Genomic DNA, 19,640 nt, shown 5'->3' with positions numbered 1-19,640 from the left:
TTATTTTACAAGTTCAGCAGTGCCAAATTCTCACATCCCTGGCATTTGTGAAACAACAAAAACAAAAATAGATATTTTTTGCATTGAATATATCCAAGAAATTTACACAAAAAATAAAGTCACACGGCACAAAAATAACTTAAGAGGTGATGTAACACGTCGCCCATGGCCGTAATTCTGGGTGTCGACAAGAATGGGTTACGAACGACAGTTCTGAGGAATCCTGCTGACACATTTCAGCATTTTGGCAACAGGTTCACATCAGAGACGGCTCTGAGCAGCGGCCCGGGGCATTAAAGGCCTATTAATATCATTTTCATTACTTATATTATCACTTTGTCACCTAGCATAGGGTTTTTATCCAAACCAACTCTCAGTTGTAGCCATTTATATTTTAGTGGAGCAATTCAGAATACAAACTTTGTTCAAGGATACATACTGCAGGAGAGCTCCTCTAGCACCCTGAACCAGTATCCTAGAGATCACACATGACATGTCCACACTGCTCCCAGCTTTTAAAAATGCTACAGGCTCAGGCTCCTGACTGTAGAACTCAGCAGCATGGCATGGATGCTAAAGAGAAACCCATTAGGGTTTACCACCATCCCCAACCAAGCCATCAGCAGACCTTCTCTGGTTTGGAAAACTGTCTCAGAGTGACAAGCTAAGCCTCCAAAAACACATCTGTGCAAAGCAGGCACTGTGAAACTGAACCTTCAGATAGAAGAAACAGGAGAAGATGCCATACTTCAGCAGGGGTCCAGTCAAGAGGCTGATGGCATCATGGCTGGACAGTCAGGCCAGACAGAGGTCATAGGGCTAAAGAGGAAGTCCACTCATCCATTTTTAATGGATTTTCAGAACAGCCTTCGTTGAGTGGATTACTCCGGAGAGGATCCTTGCAGGACCTTAAGTTTTGTCCTGGAGTGGGACCAGAAGCCCTGAACACTTTTTTTTTGGGGGGGTAATCAACTAAAACTGCAAGAAACACTGGGTCTGGGCCTGGGCCAAGAGGGGCAGCCATGGGACCCTGTTTACATCACCTGTTATCTCCCTAAATTAAAGAAGAGCATCACATCCAAATAGTGAACAATACTGTCACCTTGTCACTTACACGTCACACCACGCGCTAGTCCACAGTACGCGCCTAGTCACTAGAAAAAGCTATCGACTTCAATAGTAAGCCACTTTTGGTACAATTGCAAAAAGATATCAAACAAGTTTTTTTGAGGTTTTATAAATAATGTAAGATACTCTATGTATTTATAAAAATCAAAACTTGAACATGGACAAAGATCCTTAGAATACAGACACCGACAACTTTATAGTAAAGCTCATGAATACACGTTGTCTATTGGTCAGCCTCTTCTCGTTTCAAGACAAAAACCTGCTATTTTTTTCTAAATCCTCTCAAAGTAAAGTTGACATCCATCTTTGATGGCACACAGTTGAACAACCTCCCACCTTCCACAGATTTCTGGGAGGGGGGTAGAAAGAAAAGAAAAAAAAAAAAAAAAAAAACGTACCTAACCATTTGTGAACTTGTAAAGAGCATTCCGGAACACCGTTGTTCTTTGCTAGTGTGGAAGCAGATACCTCGTAGATACAGAAACACCAGCAGCAGAAAGCAGCTTCCTCTGATCAAGGGGGGGAAGGGAAAAAAACAAACAAACAAACAAACAAACAAACAAACAAACAAACCCTAACCAAGCAGATCCTTTCAGCAACATCCAGTTGGACTGGAATTTTGACAACTCCAAACACTTCCGCTTTCCATCCTCCTGCTTATAAATATATTATCGTCCGTCCGATGTCAAATGCCGCAACTCAAAGACTGCAGCAGCTTTAAAATATGTTCTTCCATTTTTTCTTGCTGTTTTTTCCCCTCCACCAACAAAACCACCCAATCACAGAAATATATCAACATGAAGTTCTCCATCTTGACAGGTGCAGTACAACTCTTCCCAATTTTAAACTTTCACTTTCCCTCAGATTACTCGGTCAGTGCAAATCACTGTGCACAGGTACTTTGTACGACACGTTTGAGATGAACCCTCCGCTACATCGGAAGCTTTTGTGGTCCACCAGAGCTTTCCTAGAGGCAGAGAGGAGCGGAACAAATCTAGAAACCTCCCCGTCTCAAAGTTTTAATGGGATTTACTCGTTTGAAAGGACGTTGCTCCTTTCCCCTCCTGGCTCCACGCGACTTACGGACACGATGCCAACTGGTGCCCCGACGCGCACGGACCAAGACCACCACCACCACGTCTCGGCACGAACATCTACCACAGGCTACCGTAAAGGAACGGAAATACTGATCACAACACCTTGAACAAATGCTAAAACTACATTTAGCTTACAAAAGTCCTCATAAAAACACACACACACACACACACACACACACACACACACACACACACACACAGAGAGAGAGAGAGAGAGAGAGAGAGAGAGAACACATTTGGACCCATTTGAACTACAATAAATTCTAAGATATTTACGATGTTCTGGCCAGAAGTCTCATCCATGTTGAGTTTGGATCTCATCTACACTAAATATCTCCACTTCAATTTGCGCCTGAAAAGCCCCCTCTCTCCCCTCCCCCATCTACCAGTTTGGTTGGAGGATAACATAAGCAGTACTTTACGTTTTAAAGGTTGCCCAATCAGATTCCTCCTGTGCTCAGTGAAGATGCACTGACCATGTTCTGCCTGACCACATCCTTGTCTCCTCCCTCTCTCTCCCTCCCACATCTTCTCCCCCCTTCTCTGGCTCTACCGTATACTAAGACCTGGCGTCCGTCTTTGACTTGACTATTGTGATGACGCTGGTGGTGGCCACCTTGCCTGGAACCAGGGGCCCGATGACTGAGGCGATGGGGCCACGGGCTGGGGCCACGGGACCGCGGGCCACTGTCCTGGCAAAGCTTTGCAGAGCCTCGTACTTGGAGCGCAGCGCGTCCAGCTCCACCTTCATGCTGGCATTCTCGGAGGCTAGCTTCTCCACCTCCCGCTGGAGCTCCGCTTTCTGCTTCTCCAGCTCCTCCTTCTGCGTGACGCGCTTCACGCGGCAGCTGGCAGCATAGCCACGGTTCTTCAGCGTGCGTCGCCGTTGCTTCAGCTGCAGGATCTCTTCCTTGGAGAGGCCACGCAGGTGCTGGTTCAGTTCCCGCACCGACATGGTCACCAGCTCGTCGTCGGTCAGGCTGGTCCCATTCTCGCCCGGCTCCCTTTTCACCTGCAGGCAGTGCCACACAAAAAGGAGGGGGAGGGAAGGGAAGGGGGTGGAGACAGCAGAAGGGAAATACATTCAAATGACAAAAGGTACCACTGAAATATTAGCTAATCTAACGGCTGCCTTCAACTGACATATAGGTTTGAATCCCACCCCCTGACATAGTACCCTTGAGTGAGGTGCTTACCCTGAATTGCGCCAGCAAAAACAATTTTTAACGATTTATGTAGCTTCGCAAATCCCTTTGAAGAAAAGCATCAGCTAAATAAATGTAAATTTTACGCAACTATGTCTGTACCAAAACTCTTATTGAGTACATTTTGTTTACTACGAGTTATACACTGCTTGGGTTGGACCGGGTCTTGCTCTCCGGTGGGTCTGGGGTTCGAGTCCCGCTTGGGGTGCCTTGCGACGGACTGGCGTCCCGTCCTGGGTGTGTCCCCTCCCCCTCTGGCCTTACGCCCTGTGTTGCCGGGTAGGCTCCGGTTCCCCGCGACCCCGTATGGGACAAGCGGTTCAGAAAATGTGTGTGTGTGTATACACTGCTTTGGAGAAAAGCACATATAAAATGAATAAATATAAATGTAGGGGGGTGCGGTGGCGCGGTGGGTTGGACCACGGTCCTACTTTCCGGTGGGTCTGGGGTTCGAGTCCCGCTTGGGGTGCCTTGCGACGGACTGGCGTCCCGTCCTGGGTGTGTTCCCTCCCCCTCCGGCCTTACGCCCTGTGTTACCGGGTAGGCTCCGGTTCCCCGTGACCCCGTATGGGACAAGCGGTTCTGAAAATGTGTGTGTGTGTGTATAAATGTATTCCAAGTGCAGAACAAGATGACTCTCCAATCTGCTTTTCCCAATTCTCTAGCATGAACTCTGTGAAATGGACTCGGTGAATTATATAGTAATTAATGGTCTTCGATGCATACTAAACATCTAACAACTGTATACATCTTAATATGAATGATGCAACTCCAGATCTCCTTTATCATCAAGCCGTAAACCAGGGATGTTCAATTTCAGTTATCCAGGCACAGAATCATGCAGGCATTACCATACATTTTAATTAGCACCTCATTTACACCTGAAATACCAGAGTAAATCTAATACCAAATAATGACTTCAATTAAGAGCTGAGGCAAAGGGAAATCCTGGGCAATAAGCCATAAAAGAATGATGGAAAGAAGCAAATACAGTACTTAAGGGGGGGGGACTGTGCAGGTGAAAACAAGCAAGAGCTCCTTGGAGACTTACCTTCAAGGCCTTGCTTCCCTTGCTTGTGGTCGTCATGCCACGAGAGCCGCTGCCCGCCTTTCAGATCTGCCGACAGAAAGCAGGACAGGTGAGAGTCAGAGAGAAGTCCTTGCCTAGAGATGCTGAAGAAGAGGACTGAGACCCAACTCATGAAACAGAAGTAGGTAGACCAGCCTGGGGTGCACCGAGGGTGTTGATTTAACGAGAGGCTTTACTGCTCACCACATCTATTGTTGCACCAAGCAACCATGTCTCTGCTCCTACATTCACGTAAATAAAGCCCCTCAAACTGTTTTTCTAACAGAACTTATCTACTATCTCTGCAAAAAAAGGATGAATAAAAAGGTTGGCTGTAGTTTAACTTCTCACCTCTGTTTCTTAAATGGAGCAATTTATGAAGAGCACTCATCAGGACTAAGGCCCTGTATAAACAGGGCAGCAACTCTGCCAAAACCAGAACAGAGAGAGTGGTAATAAAGGCAGGCCAAGCCTGTCGCTTCCTGTTGGCCTTGTGGCAGAACAGCGGTTTACTGCCAAGTCTGAAAACAAACATGTACCTGTGGTTTCTGCTGCAAGGCACTCAAGACCTACACACATACACATAGGCAGCGAAAGGCTGAAAAGGGAAATAAAGGTTTAAAGGAGGCTGGCTCTGCCTTTCCCAGGTGTTCTGCACGGACGCAGTGAGGGAGCAGTTCATCAGGAATTACGAAACATTTACGACCTTTCATTTGAATCCGACAGCTAGGATGTACTTACAGAGCGACGAGGGCAGTGAGAACGAGTAGAAACATCCCCAGTGTTTCATGATGCAATGTGTCTCCCCAGCCTGCCAGTTTGTTGTCCCCGACTCTAAATTGACACGCTTGGCAGAGAGCGCAATTCACCCTTAAATTATATAAGCACTCGTGTAGGAACCATTTGTGTCACTGAACAATGAAAAGGAGAGGAACCCTAACCGGCAGGTGGCACGGCGGCACAGCGGGTATCACTGCTGTCTCACAGCGAATGGGTGGTGCGAGAGGATGTAGGTTCGATTCCTGCTCAGTCTGTGTGGAGTTTACACGTTCTCCCTGTGTCTGCGTGGGTTTCCTCCCAGAGTCTAAAGGCATGCCGTTTAGGTTCACCTGTAGTGCGTGAGTGACAGAGAGTGTGTGTTCTACTGATCTATGGATGAGTGACCCAGTCTAAGTAGTGTATCTAGCAGCGTAAGTCACTGCAGTGAATAAGGTGTGTGGGTTGATAACACTACATAGTATCCATTGGAAGTTGCTTTGGAGAAAAGAGTCTGCTAAATAAATAAATGTAAATGTAATAGTCTTACCCACCAGAAGTACAAAACAATTTATGCTCTCTGAGCTTCCTCACCACAGATGGACAATATGGTGCAATAAAGACTTAAGTCCCCATCCTGGTGTACAGCAATTTACTGGGGGGCGGGGGAGGGTTGCTTAAGGGTGCCCAAGCAAACAATTAGGCAAGCTGGCTAGACAGAGTGGCACAATATCACATAGCAGCAACAACACCACCACCACCCTCACATGGGTCACCATCTCCATGTGATGTTCACTTTAAGAGGGAACTTCTGAGTTTCTGAGTAAGTTAACCAGAGCTAATGTTCTCTCACTCCCCTTAGCGTGGGCTGTTTCAACAGGATATAATAGACAGAGCGGCATGACGTGGGCCAGAATGCTTCTCTTGTCACTAACCGAAGACACTGAAGCAAGAAGAAGGAGCCCATGGCAAGATAAGGAGGTACCACACCAGGAGAGGAGTCTTGTGTCCACTCAGCATGACTCAGCAGATTCCTGAAACCACACTGCCATATCCCACAGTGCATTGCAAGGGAGTGGGGGGACCTCAACAGCCACAGTGTTAATTTAAAATAAATAAATAAATTTAAAAACAAAAAAAACTGCTAGGTTTTCATGTGTGTAAAAAGCCAACTACAGTTATACATCCACCAACCCAGACATGCAAGATTTTGCTCAGATCATAATAAAAAAACTCAAGTGTAGTGTTTTGGGCCCATAAGCACACTGCATTTTGAAAGAAAGGAACATAAAGGATGCAAATGTATTTTAAAACAAAGGATTTTGCTGAACTTCCACTGCAGCTTAAGAAAAAATACTAATAGAAGAAGTGCCAGTGTGGTGCTTAAAGCAGCCTGCCCCACACTGGAGAACGTGAATCAGACACCCCCAGGCCTAGTGGGGGTGTATTGACACAGAACAGAGTAACCCACATCCATCCAGCCGTATCTGGGCTGTGCTCTGCATGGAGAAGCTCCCAGTGTTCTCCATGCCATGCTGATGTTCCACAGCAAAAAAAGAAAACAAAAGGTCCCGTTGAGACCCAAGTGTCTTCCCTTTCTGCGACTGAGCCACAGACCCTTTTGGAGTCAAATGTGCTCAACGATGAACAGATGTGACTATGATTTACTCTCACCTTACCAAGTCCTACGAATCAATGGCACTTGGAGTACTAGAACTACCATAGCTACTCAACATCGTGCTCTTGTTCCATAAGAGCCAAGAGCCTTCAGAGAACCTGCTCATTACAACACCTTTGCTCTGATCACAGATCCAGGCTGTTATTAGCAGCAGATCAGAAGACAAACGAGGACTGCAGATTCAAAAAGGAAAGAGTGAAATCCCACTGTACCTTGTACAGTAAATCCTGAACAAAGCTGCAGGGCTGCATCACATCAAGATGAGCCAAAGAAATTGTTAAAATACCACATTTCTGAATATGTCATTTCCCAAGTGTCTCTGCGCCTTTACACGCTCGTGCTAGGCAAAGAACTAAAGCAAACGGAGAAGAACGTGCATGTGGCAGCTATTATTGGCCTAAGTCCAGCATATGAACCATGATCGCCTTCCTGGCCATCCCCTGGTTGAGCCTGTTTGATATTTGGGTCAGAGAAAGTGTCCTCTTACCCAACGCACAAACATGTTACCTGCATTAAATGATTCCATCTCTTTTGTGCACGGTTGCCGAAAGGATCAGGAAGGCAAGGACAATAAATAAATAAAAATAAAAAAATAAATAAATAAATACATAAATAAATAAATAAAAGAGGTGCAGGAGGTGGGGGATGGGGTGAGGGTCCGGGGCCAGCGTGAGGAGACATCTTTTGCAGGCGCACGCTGAATTTTTATGAATCGCCTGAAAGAACGCTGACACCTCAGAGCTGATTACTTGTAGAAGAGACATCACACCCACAGGACGAAAAATGCTGAGTGCGATCGTAGAGTAAAATGAGGAGGAGGGAAAAAGCCTTGTTGAAAGTGCATCCTCAACACATTTGGAGGAGCTTAGCGCTTGGGTTAGGAGGGGGAAGGGGGGCAAAATCCCTGATCTCAGCAATGACCACAACCAAGACTCTAATTATAAAGTTCTGAAGTTTAACTAACACAAGAGGACTCAGATCACCATGCCTTTTTTTTAAAAAAAAAAAAAAAAAAAAGTCGTCGCCTTGATAAATTCCTGGAACTGGTGCAGGAGGAAAATAAAGTTATTGTATGCTTCTTACGTGCTGATAAGCTCATATGTTCACCTGAGCCGAGAGTTTGAAGGACATTGTGTCTTGAGCTTTCAGCCACATAGAGGAATTAGACTGTACCTTAGCAGTCCTTTGTCTTGCTTCTTTGATGTCAAATACTAGTAAGAGTTTGAGTGACACAGCCCCCCCTCATAACTGACAACATTATAGGGTGAGGTAGTAAGTTTCAGCTGTCCCTCACTTTTCCTTGTAGCTGGATAGTTCTTACACATCTTTGAGGTGTGTTCTGGGTCAGTATCTTCTTGAAGAATGACGGACTGCCCAACCTGATGAAACAACTTGCCTCTGAAGTATGCTATGATAGCCATGTTGGCTGAGATTGTCATGGACTTGGTGAAAAACAACTCTGTGACCAGCAAAGCAGCTCCACACCATGATGCTGCCTCTTCCATGCTTGGAAGTGAGAACCGCACAGGCAAAACTCATGTGCACTCCTACTCCATGTCTTAGAACAATTAAGCAGTTATTTAAAAATTAAAATTTGAAATTTCTGGATATCTGTATGATCAACATCAACCGTCAAATGTCCAGATTCTGTGTTTATTTGACCCAGGTGACTTTAGTTTCAGGCAGGTGTACTCAAACTACTCACTGGTATTACCCAGCTGTATAAATAAGTAAGTTATTGTAAGCACCTTAACAGTTAAGGTACTTACAATACCAGCTGTATAAATAAGTTATTGTAAGTACCTTAACATTGTTAGCTCAATGAATAAACGCAAATATACTCTAAGATTTACAATATTCATCATTATTTATGGCAAGAGTGAAGGCGCCAGTAGTTATGCAACATGGAATTCCTCTGGGTTTTAGGTTAAGTTAAGGGACTGCGGCATAGGGACTGGTATTCAAGCAATCTGTGCTGATGCCCTTACTGCTTTTCCCACTCCTGATAGAATGCTCACCTGGTGCTCAAAAATGTAAACAGGTGCTAATTAGAGCAAATTATGTTTTAATTGAGTAACAAAGGCCGGAGGGGCAGCACTGGAGCATACAGCGGTCAACGGCACCTATGTCCCAGGTGGATGAAAAAGAAAAACATCTCTGCCTACCAAAGCCTGGAGGTCTGTCTGGCTGTTTTTGTTGTCTCGTCTGCGTTAATTTATTTCTGTCAGCACTGTCTGGGACCAGTTTGGACCTGCAAGGCAGCAGTTTGGGGTTGAGCAAAGCCTCAGACAGACAGACAAACAGAGAAGTGGAGGGGGGTGGGGAGCTGCATGGGGAAGAAAGTGCTGCAGTCACACCTTTGCCGTTGCTCTGACTTTGCTCTCCATACCCCTCAGAGTTGACCGTTGAGAAACAGCTGCCGCAGCAGTAATAGCTCAGAAGGGGAACACACACAAACACAAAACACACACACACAAAAGCAGGGGCAAAGCAAAGAATTAGCAGCAGCTAGCATATTACTGTAGATGGAGACGGTAGGTAAAGGACATCCACTCACACCTGAAGTCTGTCAGCAACCTTGAGCAAGATACTTAACCTGAATTGCTCCAGCAAAACACGTGGCTGCATAAATAGGTAAAGTCATATATCATGTCTGAAGATTTTCTACAGCTAAAAGGAATGAACTGGGACTCCAGTTCTCATTAAACACATATTTAACATCTATTCATTTAGCTGATGCTTTCTCCAAAAGCGACTTACGGTGTTAAGCTACATACAATTACAACTGACCCATTTACACAGCTGGGTCATTTTATTGCAGCAATGTGGGGTATGTACCTTGCTCAAGGGTACTACAGCTGGAGGCGGGATTCAAACCAGCAACCTTTGAGCTCAAAGGCAGCACCTCTAACCATACACATATAAATAAATGCCTGTATACGTTTATAAGAAAACTTTACTTATTTTATTTTCATAAAAAGTCAGTAAAGGTTAGGAGGAGTTTCATGGAGAGAACAGCAACTCAGACAGTGACGATTACACGAAGACTTGCAAGATGATCCCCCGGACCTTTCAATTTAGTAGGAGAGCGAAAGCACGGGGTTTAGCATAACAGACTACATGCTATTAATTGCACCCAGGTACCTGATGCTTCACAAAACAAAGCAGGCAGTTTTATAAAAATAAAAAAAAAACTTCCTCTTCACTGGAGGATTGCACTTCCTGACAAAGTTCCCTCCGTTGCAATGGCCGTGTCAATAATGAAACTCAAAACAGTCAACTTTGCTTCCCAACATACAACCAAAAAAATAAAGAAAATTTATTGCACTAATCCAGTGCTGTGCAAAGTAAATAATTAAAACATATGTCCGTTGCTGTACGCCACTTAGCTGCAAATTAAAAATCAGAGGAAAATGATGACTGAGGCAGAGTTACTGTGGCGCTGACACGCATTTATAGATCACACATAGTGAGGAGAGAGGCGGGAAGCTATTAACTACTAGGTATTCAGAGCGTGAAATAAGACTCATGAAGAGAGAAAAGACTGTTTAGGTTTTTTTTTTTTTTGGGGGGGGGGGGGGGGGATCTGTGGTATTAGACAGTGTGTGTGTGTGTGGGGGGGAGCACGTTTTCCTCCCCATTTTCAGGTACTGAGCGTGTGTGCACAATGACAAATTTCCTAACACAAGCAGAAAAAACTGCCGTGTCAGGGTATTGTGGCTTGGTTTCATTTTATCGAGCAAGGCTTTTCTAGCACAGCAGCGTATAGGTTCATTTGGTCTGTCTTCTCCACCCCTCTTGAAGGAGACAATGATAAGTTAACTAAATATTTTTTTTTGATCAACACAAGTTTCCCCTTCCCACCCCTCAGACAAATGTACAAAACAGGTCATCACAAAATACAGCTGGAAAAAAAGCAGAAAAACAGGATAAAATTGCTGCTCGTTTCACAACTCAAGCAAAAAGCAAAGCAAGCAAGAATAATAATCACGGAGGGGTGGTCCTAGAATTGAGTGTCAACCCTGCAACAACCCTACAGTACCTGACGGAAACCACCGGAATTTGTGTAGTTGCAGAGGGCATTTCTTTAGACAATGATTAACCCAGTAGGAGCAAGCTGTCTATAATAAAAATGGGAACTATCCAACAGCTGTTTATACCGCGGCCAACGTGCTTCTGCCACTTCAGCACTGGCCAGATAAAAGGGGCAGCCACATAGGCAAGAACAGACCACACACCACCAACTGCTGCTGTTTGTTCTTAATGACAGCTTGACAAATAACACAAACATTTTAAATACAATGATAGATAGCAGGGTTAAGAGGGGATATGGTTCACATTCTGAATGAAAGGGAAGCTAAAATCCATTGTTTAACTACATGGCGCACAAGTTCTCTCAACACTCTTTGTCCTTCGTCAGAAAAGTGACGGAACCATTGCGGTATTACCTAATATTAAGGTAAGCCACAAAAAATAAATAAATAAATAAATAAATAAATAGCATTGAGAGTTCCTTCTTATCATGAAAATTAACTGCAGTTTCAGAAAAGCATTTCAACACGAAGTTCAGAGCTTTGCTGATGATGGGAGCAATCTGCTGATCAAGGGGACACAAAGCAGAAGTCACTTGTAGCATTTAGACTTTGTTATGAACATCAATAATGTTTTGAAGTGGTGGCATGAAAAGGGACAAAATACTTTAAGGAAAATCTGCAATAGTGGTGTGAATGTGACCAGATCCACATGAATGAATGAATTACCCGAGCTATAGAGTGCAGTAGCTAATGCACTGGATTTGGTACCAATAACATGTTGTCTGTACCCCAGGAATTCCTTTCTTCTAGCCTCTTGAGCCAAGTACAGCACTAATCCTGAATTATACAGCAAAATATGTAGACATGACTTTAGATAAGAGTGAGACCAAGCAACAATATGAGGTGTAACAAAACACTTGCTGAAACTGCTTTTTAGGACCATTCTGAACTGAGCCGAAGAGGCACTGAGGGCTCTGAACTCGTCAAAGTTTTGTATTAACCACTAAGGACGTGGCATGTTTGCCCGCAACAACCCCCCTCAATAGCCAAGTCAAGGTGCTGTCTGCGTTTCACACCAAGCTAGCTGATCAGGCTCACCCCGCAGCGCTGAAGGAAAGGCAAACAAAGTGGTAGCATCACCGAGCCTTCCACGTCACCTCCCAGAGAGCGCGCGGGAGCATAAGATGGAATGCTGGAACGGCCTTCGATATCGCGCTTCGGAAGAGAACACGAAGGGGGGAAAACAAAAAGGGAAAAAAAGGCAAGATTTGCGCCCACACATTGGCAGGAGATGCAGCAGGCCAGAGGCCATTCTTTTGAAGGGCCCTGGGATTGTTCAAAGGCGGCGTGAAATCTGGAGACCGTCGCGCCTCTGCGTGCGCTGGTTTGCGGCGAGCGCGGGCGCACAAAGGGCCAGCTTATATCTTCAACCCCGCTACCGAGTCTCATTTTCTCCTGAAATCATGAGGGATGCTTTAATAAGACAAGCGTTTTAATGTTTTAATGAGACAAAGATGTATGTATGACAGGGATGCTACAATGAAAGCGTTTTCCACCTTCCTCAGCTCATATAAATTCGTGACAATCAACATTGCAGTTACATGCATTCTTATTGCACAGTTCGATGGCACCATAGCTGTTTCGACAATGTCCATTGTACATGCTCTGAATGCACTGCATTTCCTCCCTTAACTAGAAGCATATGCTACTGTCTGTTAACTGAATTGAAAGTAAAGTGTAAGCCCAATTAGCATATATCTAATTGGGTAAACCCAAAACAGGTATAGAACCATCCCCCTAATAATACGACAGTCTGCTTAAACTGGAAAGAACAATATTGAATAGACAAATTATTTTTAAATGCTTATTTTCAGCAAAATACAATTAAAAAGGAAAATGAACTAGGGTTATCCTTGAGATATGCAGGTCTTGTCTGACTCCTTTTTCCGATGCAATGAAGGCCTGGGATGCATTTCGAATTCAGCTCAACAACCGCAACAGACCGCCAGAGAGATGATGCAACCAGCAGACAAAATGAGCTGCTTTTTTTCCCCCCCCCACCTAAGCTGCTCCTAAACCTCCAAAAACCATCTTCGTGAAAAGCGTTTGCCTTCCAAGGGCTCCAAGGCGAACTTCCTCAAGCTTGGGGTCCTTGAAACCTGCCACGCACGCTGGTTTTAACTCAAGATAAGCTTTTAATTAGAGAGCCTGAATGCTAAGGTGCATTTGCTGTTTCTTCAGAAAGAAGAAACAAGTGATGACAGTTACGTCGATGACTATTTTTAGTATGGCAAATGCCACGTTAAACATTTTCTTTACAAAAGACTTACAGCAGATAAGTGTCAGGAGTTATCAAATCAAGTCAAGTGCTCAGTTAACTAATGAGGCTTCGTTGAGCTCTTAAGAGGTCGTTTGGAATCCCCAGGTCAAGGGTTGGGTAATACTACCCTCAAACATAACAACAATAATGCACCTCTCATTTGATTTGCAGGCTTCCGTGTACAAATTAATTTCTTTGACAACCGTATCTGCTTAAGACAAAATGGACTATAAAATAAGAAACAGATCCAATTAGCCTGCATTTTGATAATACCCGCCAATCCGGTAATATCGGCATACGGACAATGATGCAGGTGCCGGAGAACACTACTACACTAACACAAACCGACCTGTGAGCCAACCAACGGGCATCGTGGGGCACGCCAGTTTGAGCCCACTAGCTTCTTCTAGTATGAACACTAATGATGCAATGACGTGCCGATCAGACTCACTTCTTACTTTACATGATTTGTCCTTAGACCAACTCTACCCCAGGACTAGTGTCTCAGACCCCAGACCAGGCAGTGTGTGTGGGATTTTTTACAGCCCTGTATTCTACATGATATGGCTTATTTCAGGCCAGACTAACAAGCACCAAAACACCTATAACAGCAGGTGATCAATAGCCACCCCAGCACAGCTGGAAAACCCACTGTGTACCATTAGATCTCCATTCTGTCTGCAAGGCTATGTGTGAGTGGGTGATCCTTGCAGGAGGAGGAAGTAGTCCGTTACAACTGCCAGTCATATCAAACACCATCAGCTACTGGACTTTGCAATCCAGACAACTGTAAAAATAGGCAACACTGAAGAAGAAGTTGGGGTGACTCTGGGCAAGCAAGGCATGCCAAGAACCATGGCAAGGCAGCAACACCCCCGTCGCTGCTGGCATGCTTGGGGGAAGTTTGGGGGTCATCTGTGAGAAGCTACATTTCCACAAGCACCCTACAAAAACCCTTCACAACAAACAACCCCTCATTTCTTCACCCCATCTCCAGCCCCCTCAGTCTTCTCCCGCCCCCACCCCTTGTGTAACGGATTGGCTTTTCTCACGGAATAGACGACCGAATCGGCTGTGGCACTGCAGAGCTTTGCTGCTTACAATGTATTTCATCATTACCCAGGAAAGGGAGGGTAAAAAAAAAAAAAACTCAATTGAAGACCCCCCCCATTCTCCACCTCCACATCTCAGCCCCCCCTCCACATTCGTGCGGCTTTTTGGTTACCCCACAGAGCTTTTGCAGCACTTTGCGAATCCCCTCCACGGGCAGCATTTTAAAACAAGAAGCGCGGAGGCAATAATTACCCCCAAACCGCTTTTGCTCCATGACACTGGTGCATTAGTCACACAGAACTAGGACTAGCAGCGTTTCGCTTTCTTACGCGGTGTTTCATCAACCCTCCTCTCCCCCGGCCACCGCCACCCCCTACTCGTCCCTCCTCCTGCTGGGCCCCTGAACCCCACCAAGGGGTGGGTGTGATGGTGTGTGTGTGTGTATACCAAGCATCATGAGGCACTACAGCCAAGCTCAGCAGCTCCACCCAAAATAAAGATACATCCTTGTACATCTCCTCTTCTAATTTCTCTGAAACTGGCCAGACAATCAAGATCTTATTTGCTCTCATTTCCATCGCTACTTTAAAAATTGTTAGATATCTAGTCTCCAGTAATGCTGCTGCTGCTTCTCGTCACAATAATGTAATTGAGTTGATACGTAAATTCATACAATATAAACACAATCTCAGACATCAAGGAACGTCGACTGCATCCCAACAACCAACCAACATCTACAACTGCTTGTCCTGAATGGGGTCGCGGCAAGCCAGAGACCACCCAGCAACACAAGGCGCAGGGCTGAGGAGACCCACACAGGACAGGACACCAGTCCGTTGCAGGGCGCCACAAGCAGGGCTCGAACCGTAGACCCGCCACACAGCGGGCACGGGCCAAACCCGCCGAGCAACCGCACCACCCCCCTGCATCCCAACACACATACAAATTCACTTGTTTTGACCCAAGACTAAGAAATGTTACAGTTTTACAAGGGCAAAAAAAGAGAAAGCACTGAATCGCATCAAAGTGCTTGTTGGGACATGACAAACATGCCTTTCACCTAGTAAATAACTATTATATAGGTATGCATATTGAGAACTATAAGCCTACTTTTCTGTTTAACACAATAAACAGTATTGCAGTGACTACAAAAGTACAAATCAGCAGCACCCACAAAGGTAGTCCTTATTAAATACATAGACCCTGAAGCAGATCCATGCAAAGATCCTAAATCCACCAGAAATCACACCACAACAGGCAGAGCTTCCTAAAAACAAATGTTCCTGCAATGAACCCCTATCAGAATTGAGAGTGACAATGCACACAAGTAGATGTGGTCAGACTCACTTAGAGCCATGTTAAGGATCTGAATTACACACACAATCTGAGGAATTTTCCAAAACATCTTGTGGTTTTATTATCAGTCTCAAATTACTCTCAGCACTAAAAGGTTTTAAAGCTTGCCTAGTTAGAAGAGAAGAAAAACAATCACAAAAAACAAACAGCATCAGCTGCAACAGGAAGGAAAAAAAAAAAATATATATATATATATACACACACACACACACACACACACACACACACACACCCCCACCCCAGATGATGATTTTTCATGTGCTGTCTGGTTGTAACAATAAAACACACCGTGAAGCTCCCGCACGTCTCTCCACGGCCTGCCGACGGGAGCGTGAGCCGCACGGGTAAAGTAACAAGTGAAAACGCCATCTGTCAAGTGCAGAGCGTTTCCTTTGCCTCAGCACTTTAGGAAATGCCTTGAAGACAAAAGATTCTCGTTCCTCCATCCCTGTGAATCCCAGAGTCCTCTTTTTTAAAGGACTACATCAGCAAGAATATCTGCAAGTGACACCCCTTATACAAGTCAGCAATAAATTTTTAAAAAAAAAAAAAAAACTTCAAGCGTAAGAACTACCTGAACACCCCAAATCACACAACCGTGTAGACTTCTTAAAAATATAACACTCCTACCATAGGAACTGGACAGTTTTATGGATCCATCCATGATCGACTTAAGATGATAAATTTAGCTGATGCTTTTCTTCAATTCAGGGTAAGTACCATGGTCGGTCATAGATGCTACAGGAGGACTGGGATTGCTGGAGATGGCACAGGAACAGCTCTAACCATTACACCACCTGCTGCCCTAGAGACCTACAAAGACCAGATCACAACCCTGAGGTGATGGCTCAGACACAGATAGGACTTTAATACTGACCACTCCTGGTTCAGGAAGACCAGGCTGTGCTGCACTTGGGAGCCACTGGATGCATCACCGCTTGTTTTGTGAAGTAAAAACGACCATAGTTTGTACCTGGGTGCCACTTTACAATAGTTTCTCTGGATATGCAGAGCAACGCACTCGGTCTGTGTCGCGACTTCGTACGAAACATAAGACGACAGGTGCATCTCTAAAAGAAATGCCTGCAAAACATGTTGCTGAGCCTATGCTACATATTTAAGAAGTAAATATGAATTTTAACCGTGGAGTTCCAGCATCCTTTCAAGTTGTGGGACCACCTGCACCTCAACACTTCCTCAGGTCCACATCCTAGGGCTCTTGACGTACCTCAGGAAACATGATTTTTAAACAAAGAGTGAATGTTTCAACGAACTTGTATACATATATAATTAATTGTCAATTCTTGAACTGGAAAAACGGCAGAGAGGGGAAACAGCACCGAGGTCAAGGCTAAACGGAGAGAACCCGTTATTTGCGTGTTCCCTTCGAGAAACATGGCAGTGAGCGGCTGACGGACATCTGAAATGGCGGGACAACAGGACACTTCACTTTCTACACGAGCCGCAGCCGCGCGCGCGAGGGGAACGTATTGGCGGCAACGGCTCGTGGCAAACAAAGGGAACGCCTGACAGAATATCCCAGCGTTACACAAACACATGCGCGCACACACTCTCACACAAACGCACACTTGTCACAGTGACAGGTGCGCACGGCGGTCCCGAGCCGCCAAGGTCTCCCCTCATTATAAAGCGTGCGGCTCCTTTTCTTTTTTTTTTTTTTTTTTTTTTTTTGTTTTGCGGAAGTTGTCTCGCGATGTCGCGAATCAAGCCGCCGAACGAGGATCGCCGCTCGAGCCCGCTTTCAGACCTTTGTCCGCCCGTGCCATGTTGCCATGGCCGCCTCGCGCCTGTGCTCGCGAGTGCCAAAAGGGGAAGAGGAAGAAAAAAAAAAAAAAGAAAAAATCTCTCACACACACACGCTAAATGTTGTGATGAATCAGCATCTCCGCGACTCTTAATATCTTTCTCGAAACTCGTAAAAATGTTTGTGTGTGACGTTCGCGTTTCGATAACACCAAGTGAGTCGGCAGCCACTAGAATAGCAATAGGACGACGTCGTTCAGGCGACCGAACGTCGAAACATTATTCCGAGTTAGAGAACGGAACTCCCGCCGCTAGCCGGAACGCGGCGTCTCTGAAGGCCGGTGCTGCTGGGGGGGACACGGCTTGGAGCGCCGGCGGGCTAGCGGATAGCACCGGTACCGTAAGCGAGGAGAGTGGCCGGCCGACCAAGCGCCGCTTTGGCCGCCGACCTGCCCAGCCAACTAGGCGCCTTCTTCGCCTCCTTTCTCCGTCTGTCACTGTCAGCCTCAGGGACTCGCGGCCAGCCGGCTCAGCTCTCCCGCTGCGGCTGCACCCGTCCCGGGCCATCTCTCAGCCGGGAGAGCGCACCCAGAGCTCGCTGCGCTACACACACACACACACACAGAGTCTCCAGAACCGCGGTGTTCGGCGCTGACAGCCCGCATCTCGCAGCCGACAAGTCCCGCAACTCACTCGCTCTCCTCCTCTCGCGAGCGCGCCTCGCCCGTCGCTCAGCTCATGCGACCGCCGGAGTTACCGGGTTCGAGCGGGCGAGCGCGCTGCACGGCGCGGATCGTGATGAATCAGCATGGCACGGTACCCCTTTAACGCTCGCGCGCGCGCGCGCGCACTCTCTCTGACACTCACACACACACACACACGGACGTGATGTCGCCGGTTACCCGGTCCGCCGCGCTCCACAGGGGGAGGAAAAGCACACTCAGCAAAACAGCCCAGCGAACACTCAGGCGGTCACTCGCGCGCGTGCACACGCATACACACATCCCGGCGATAGAACCCGCGACCACCCTCCCGGGCGCGAACAACCCCCGGCACTCCGCTCACCAAACTCAGGGGAGGACACAGCACCGCCGGCAGCTCCTGGACTCGGTGCTTTCGAGTGGCCGCAGATGTGTTTCTGTGCGCGCGGTTTTTTTTTTGTTTTTTTTTTTTTTTTTTTCCCTCCCCTTATTATGGGTTTCAAAAAAAAAAAAAAAAAGGAGGAAAAAAGATCCGTACTTCCCTCGCCTTCTCCTTGTTGATCCCTTTCTCTTGTGTCGGAGCCAGACGTCATATGATGTTTTGTCACGTGGTTTCATTCATGAAGGATCTACGCAACTGGCAGAGAAAGAAGGGCTTAAAGAGGCAGGCTGTGTGGGGGGGTGGATGCGGGGCGGCGCGTGTTCGCGGTGGAAAAAAGCGGCCACATTCCGCCTGATCGCAGCGCTCGACACGCGCTTTTTTTTAAAGGAGCAGCTAAAGGAGCCCCCCCCTCCCACTCCCCCCGCGATCGCTGCTCTTAGCAAAAATGTTTGCGGAGCTCCGATGGGCTCAGGGAAAGTGCGCGTACGATCGGAGATTCAACGGAGCGGTAAACGAAACGCCTATTTTAAGTCTGTCGCTGACAGCTAACAGCAGTCAGAAGAGTGTTTCACGGTGGCAAATACTTTTCTTTGCATTCAGCCTTGCCCCCTTTGCGCGTGAAGGAAGGTACGCATCGGGACGTAGCGTTCATTTTATAAGAATTACATAGGCAAATAAAAGAAGACTAATAAATACATAGTTACATGAAAGAAAGAAGACAGATGGTGGGGGGATGAAATGAGCGCTTCTGAGCTATTTCCATTGCCCGGCAGCGCGCGCGCGCACCTTAACCATTACAGCGCCGCGCTGGAATCTCGCGAAGAGGCGCAGCGAAACCGCGGCCGACAGCGTTTCGTAACCCAGCAAGACACTTGGGGGACGGAGTTCCGCTGAGACGGGGTGGCCGTTTAGGGGCAGAGATGTCTCGCGCCTCGCTCGCTCACAAATGACCCGCGAACTTTTCGTTGCACAACCTGATTTATGGAGCGATCGGAAGTTTATTAAGGAATGCGCGCCGATTGACTCGTGCGTTTGTTCCCGACAGCTCGCAGGCAGCACAGAAAGTGCATTCGGTCCGGGGTGCAACCATGCGGAAA

The 19,640-nt window shown here is 46.4% G+C and overlaps 2 protein-coding genes across 4 annotated transcripts in view; both read right to left on the bottom strand.

Moving 5' to 3' along the window:
• The window catches only part of LOC108930258 (zinc finger protein 420-like), a 1,123,701-nt gene that overhangs the window by 927,449 nt on the left and 176,612 nt on the right, over positions 1–19,640 (bottom strand). The gene's annotated exons all lie outside the window — the stretch shown is intronic.
• Positions 2,457–18,774, bottom strand: mafgb (v-maf avian musculoaponeurotic fibrosarcoma oncogene homolog Gb). 3 transcript variants are annotated; one of them, XM_018745393.2, is made up of 3 exons: positions 18,526–18,774; positions 4,482–4,547; positions 2,457–3,237 (listed from the first exon to the last, which is right to left on the bottom strand). In XM_018745393.2, exons 2-3 carry the CDS (start codon positions 4,515–4,517, stop codon positions 2,785–2,787), a joined length of 489 nt encoding a protein of 162 aa, XP_018600909.1. In that variant the 5' UTR covers positions 4,518–4,547; positions 18,526–18,774; the 3' UTR covers positions 2,457–2,784. The 3 variants fall into 3 exon arrangements, with proteins under 3 accessions (XP_018600909.1, XP_018600910.1, XP_018600911.1); XM_018745394.2 differs by lacking the exon at positions 18,526–18,774 and adding an exon at positions 18,154–18,503; XM_018745395.1 differs by lacking the exon at positions 18,526–18,774 and adding an exon at positions 4,851–5,005.

The sequence above is a fragment of the Scleropages formosus genome, chromosome 1 (assembly GCF_900964775.1).
Source record: "Scleropages formosus chromosome 1, fSclFor1.1, whole genome shotgun sequence".
Taxonomy (NCBI): Eukaryota; Metazoa; Chordata; class Actinopteri; order Osteoglossiformes; family Osteoglossidae; genus Scleropages; species Scleropages formosus.
This window is presented reverse-complemented; position numbering and strand designations above follow the sequence as displayed.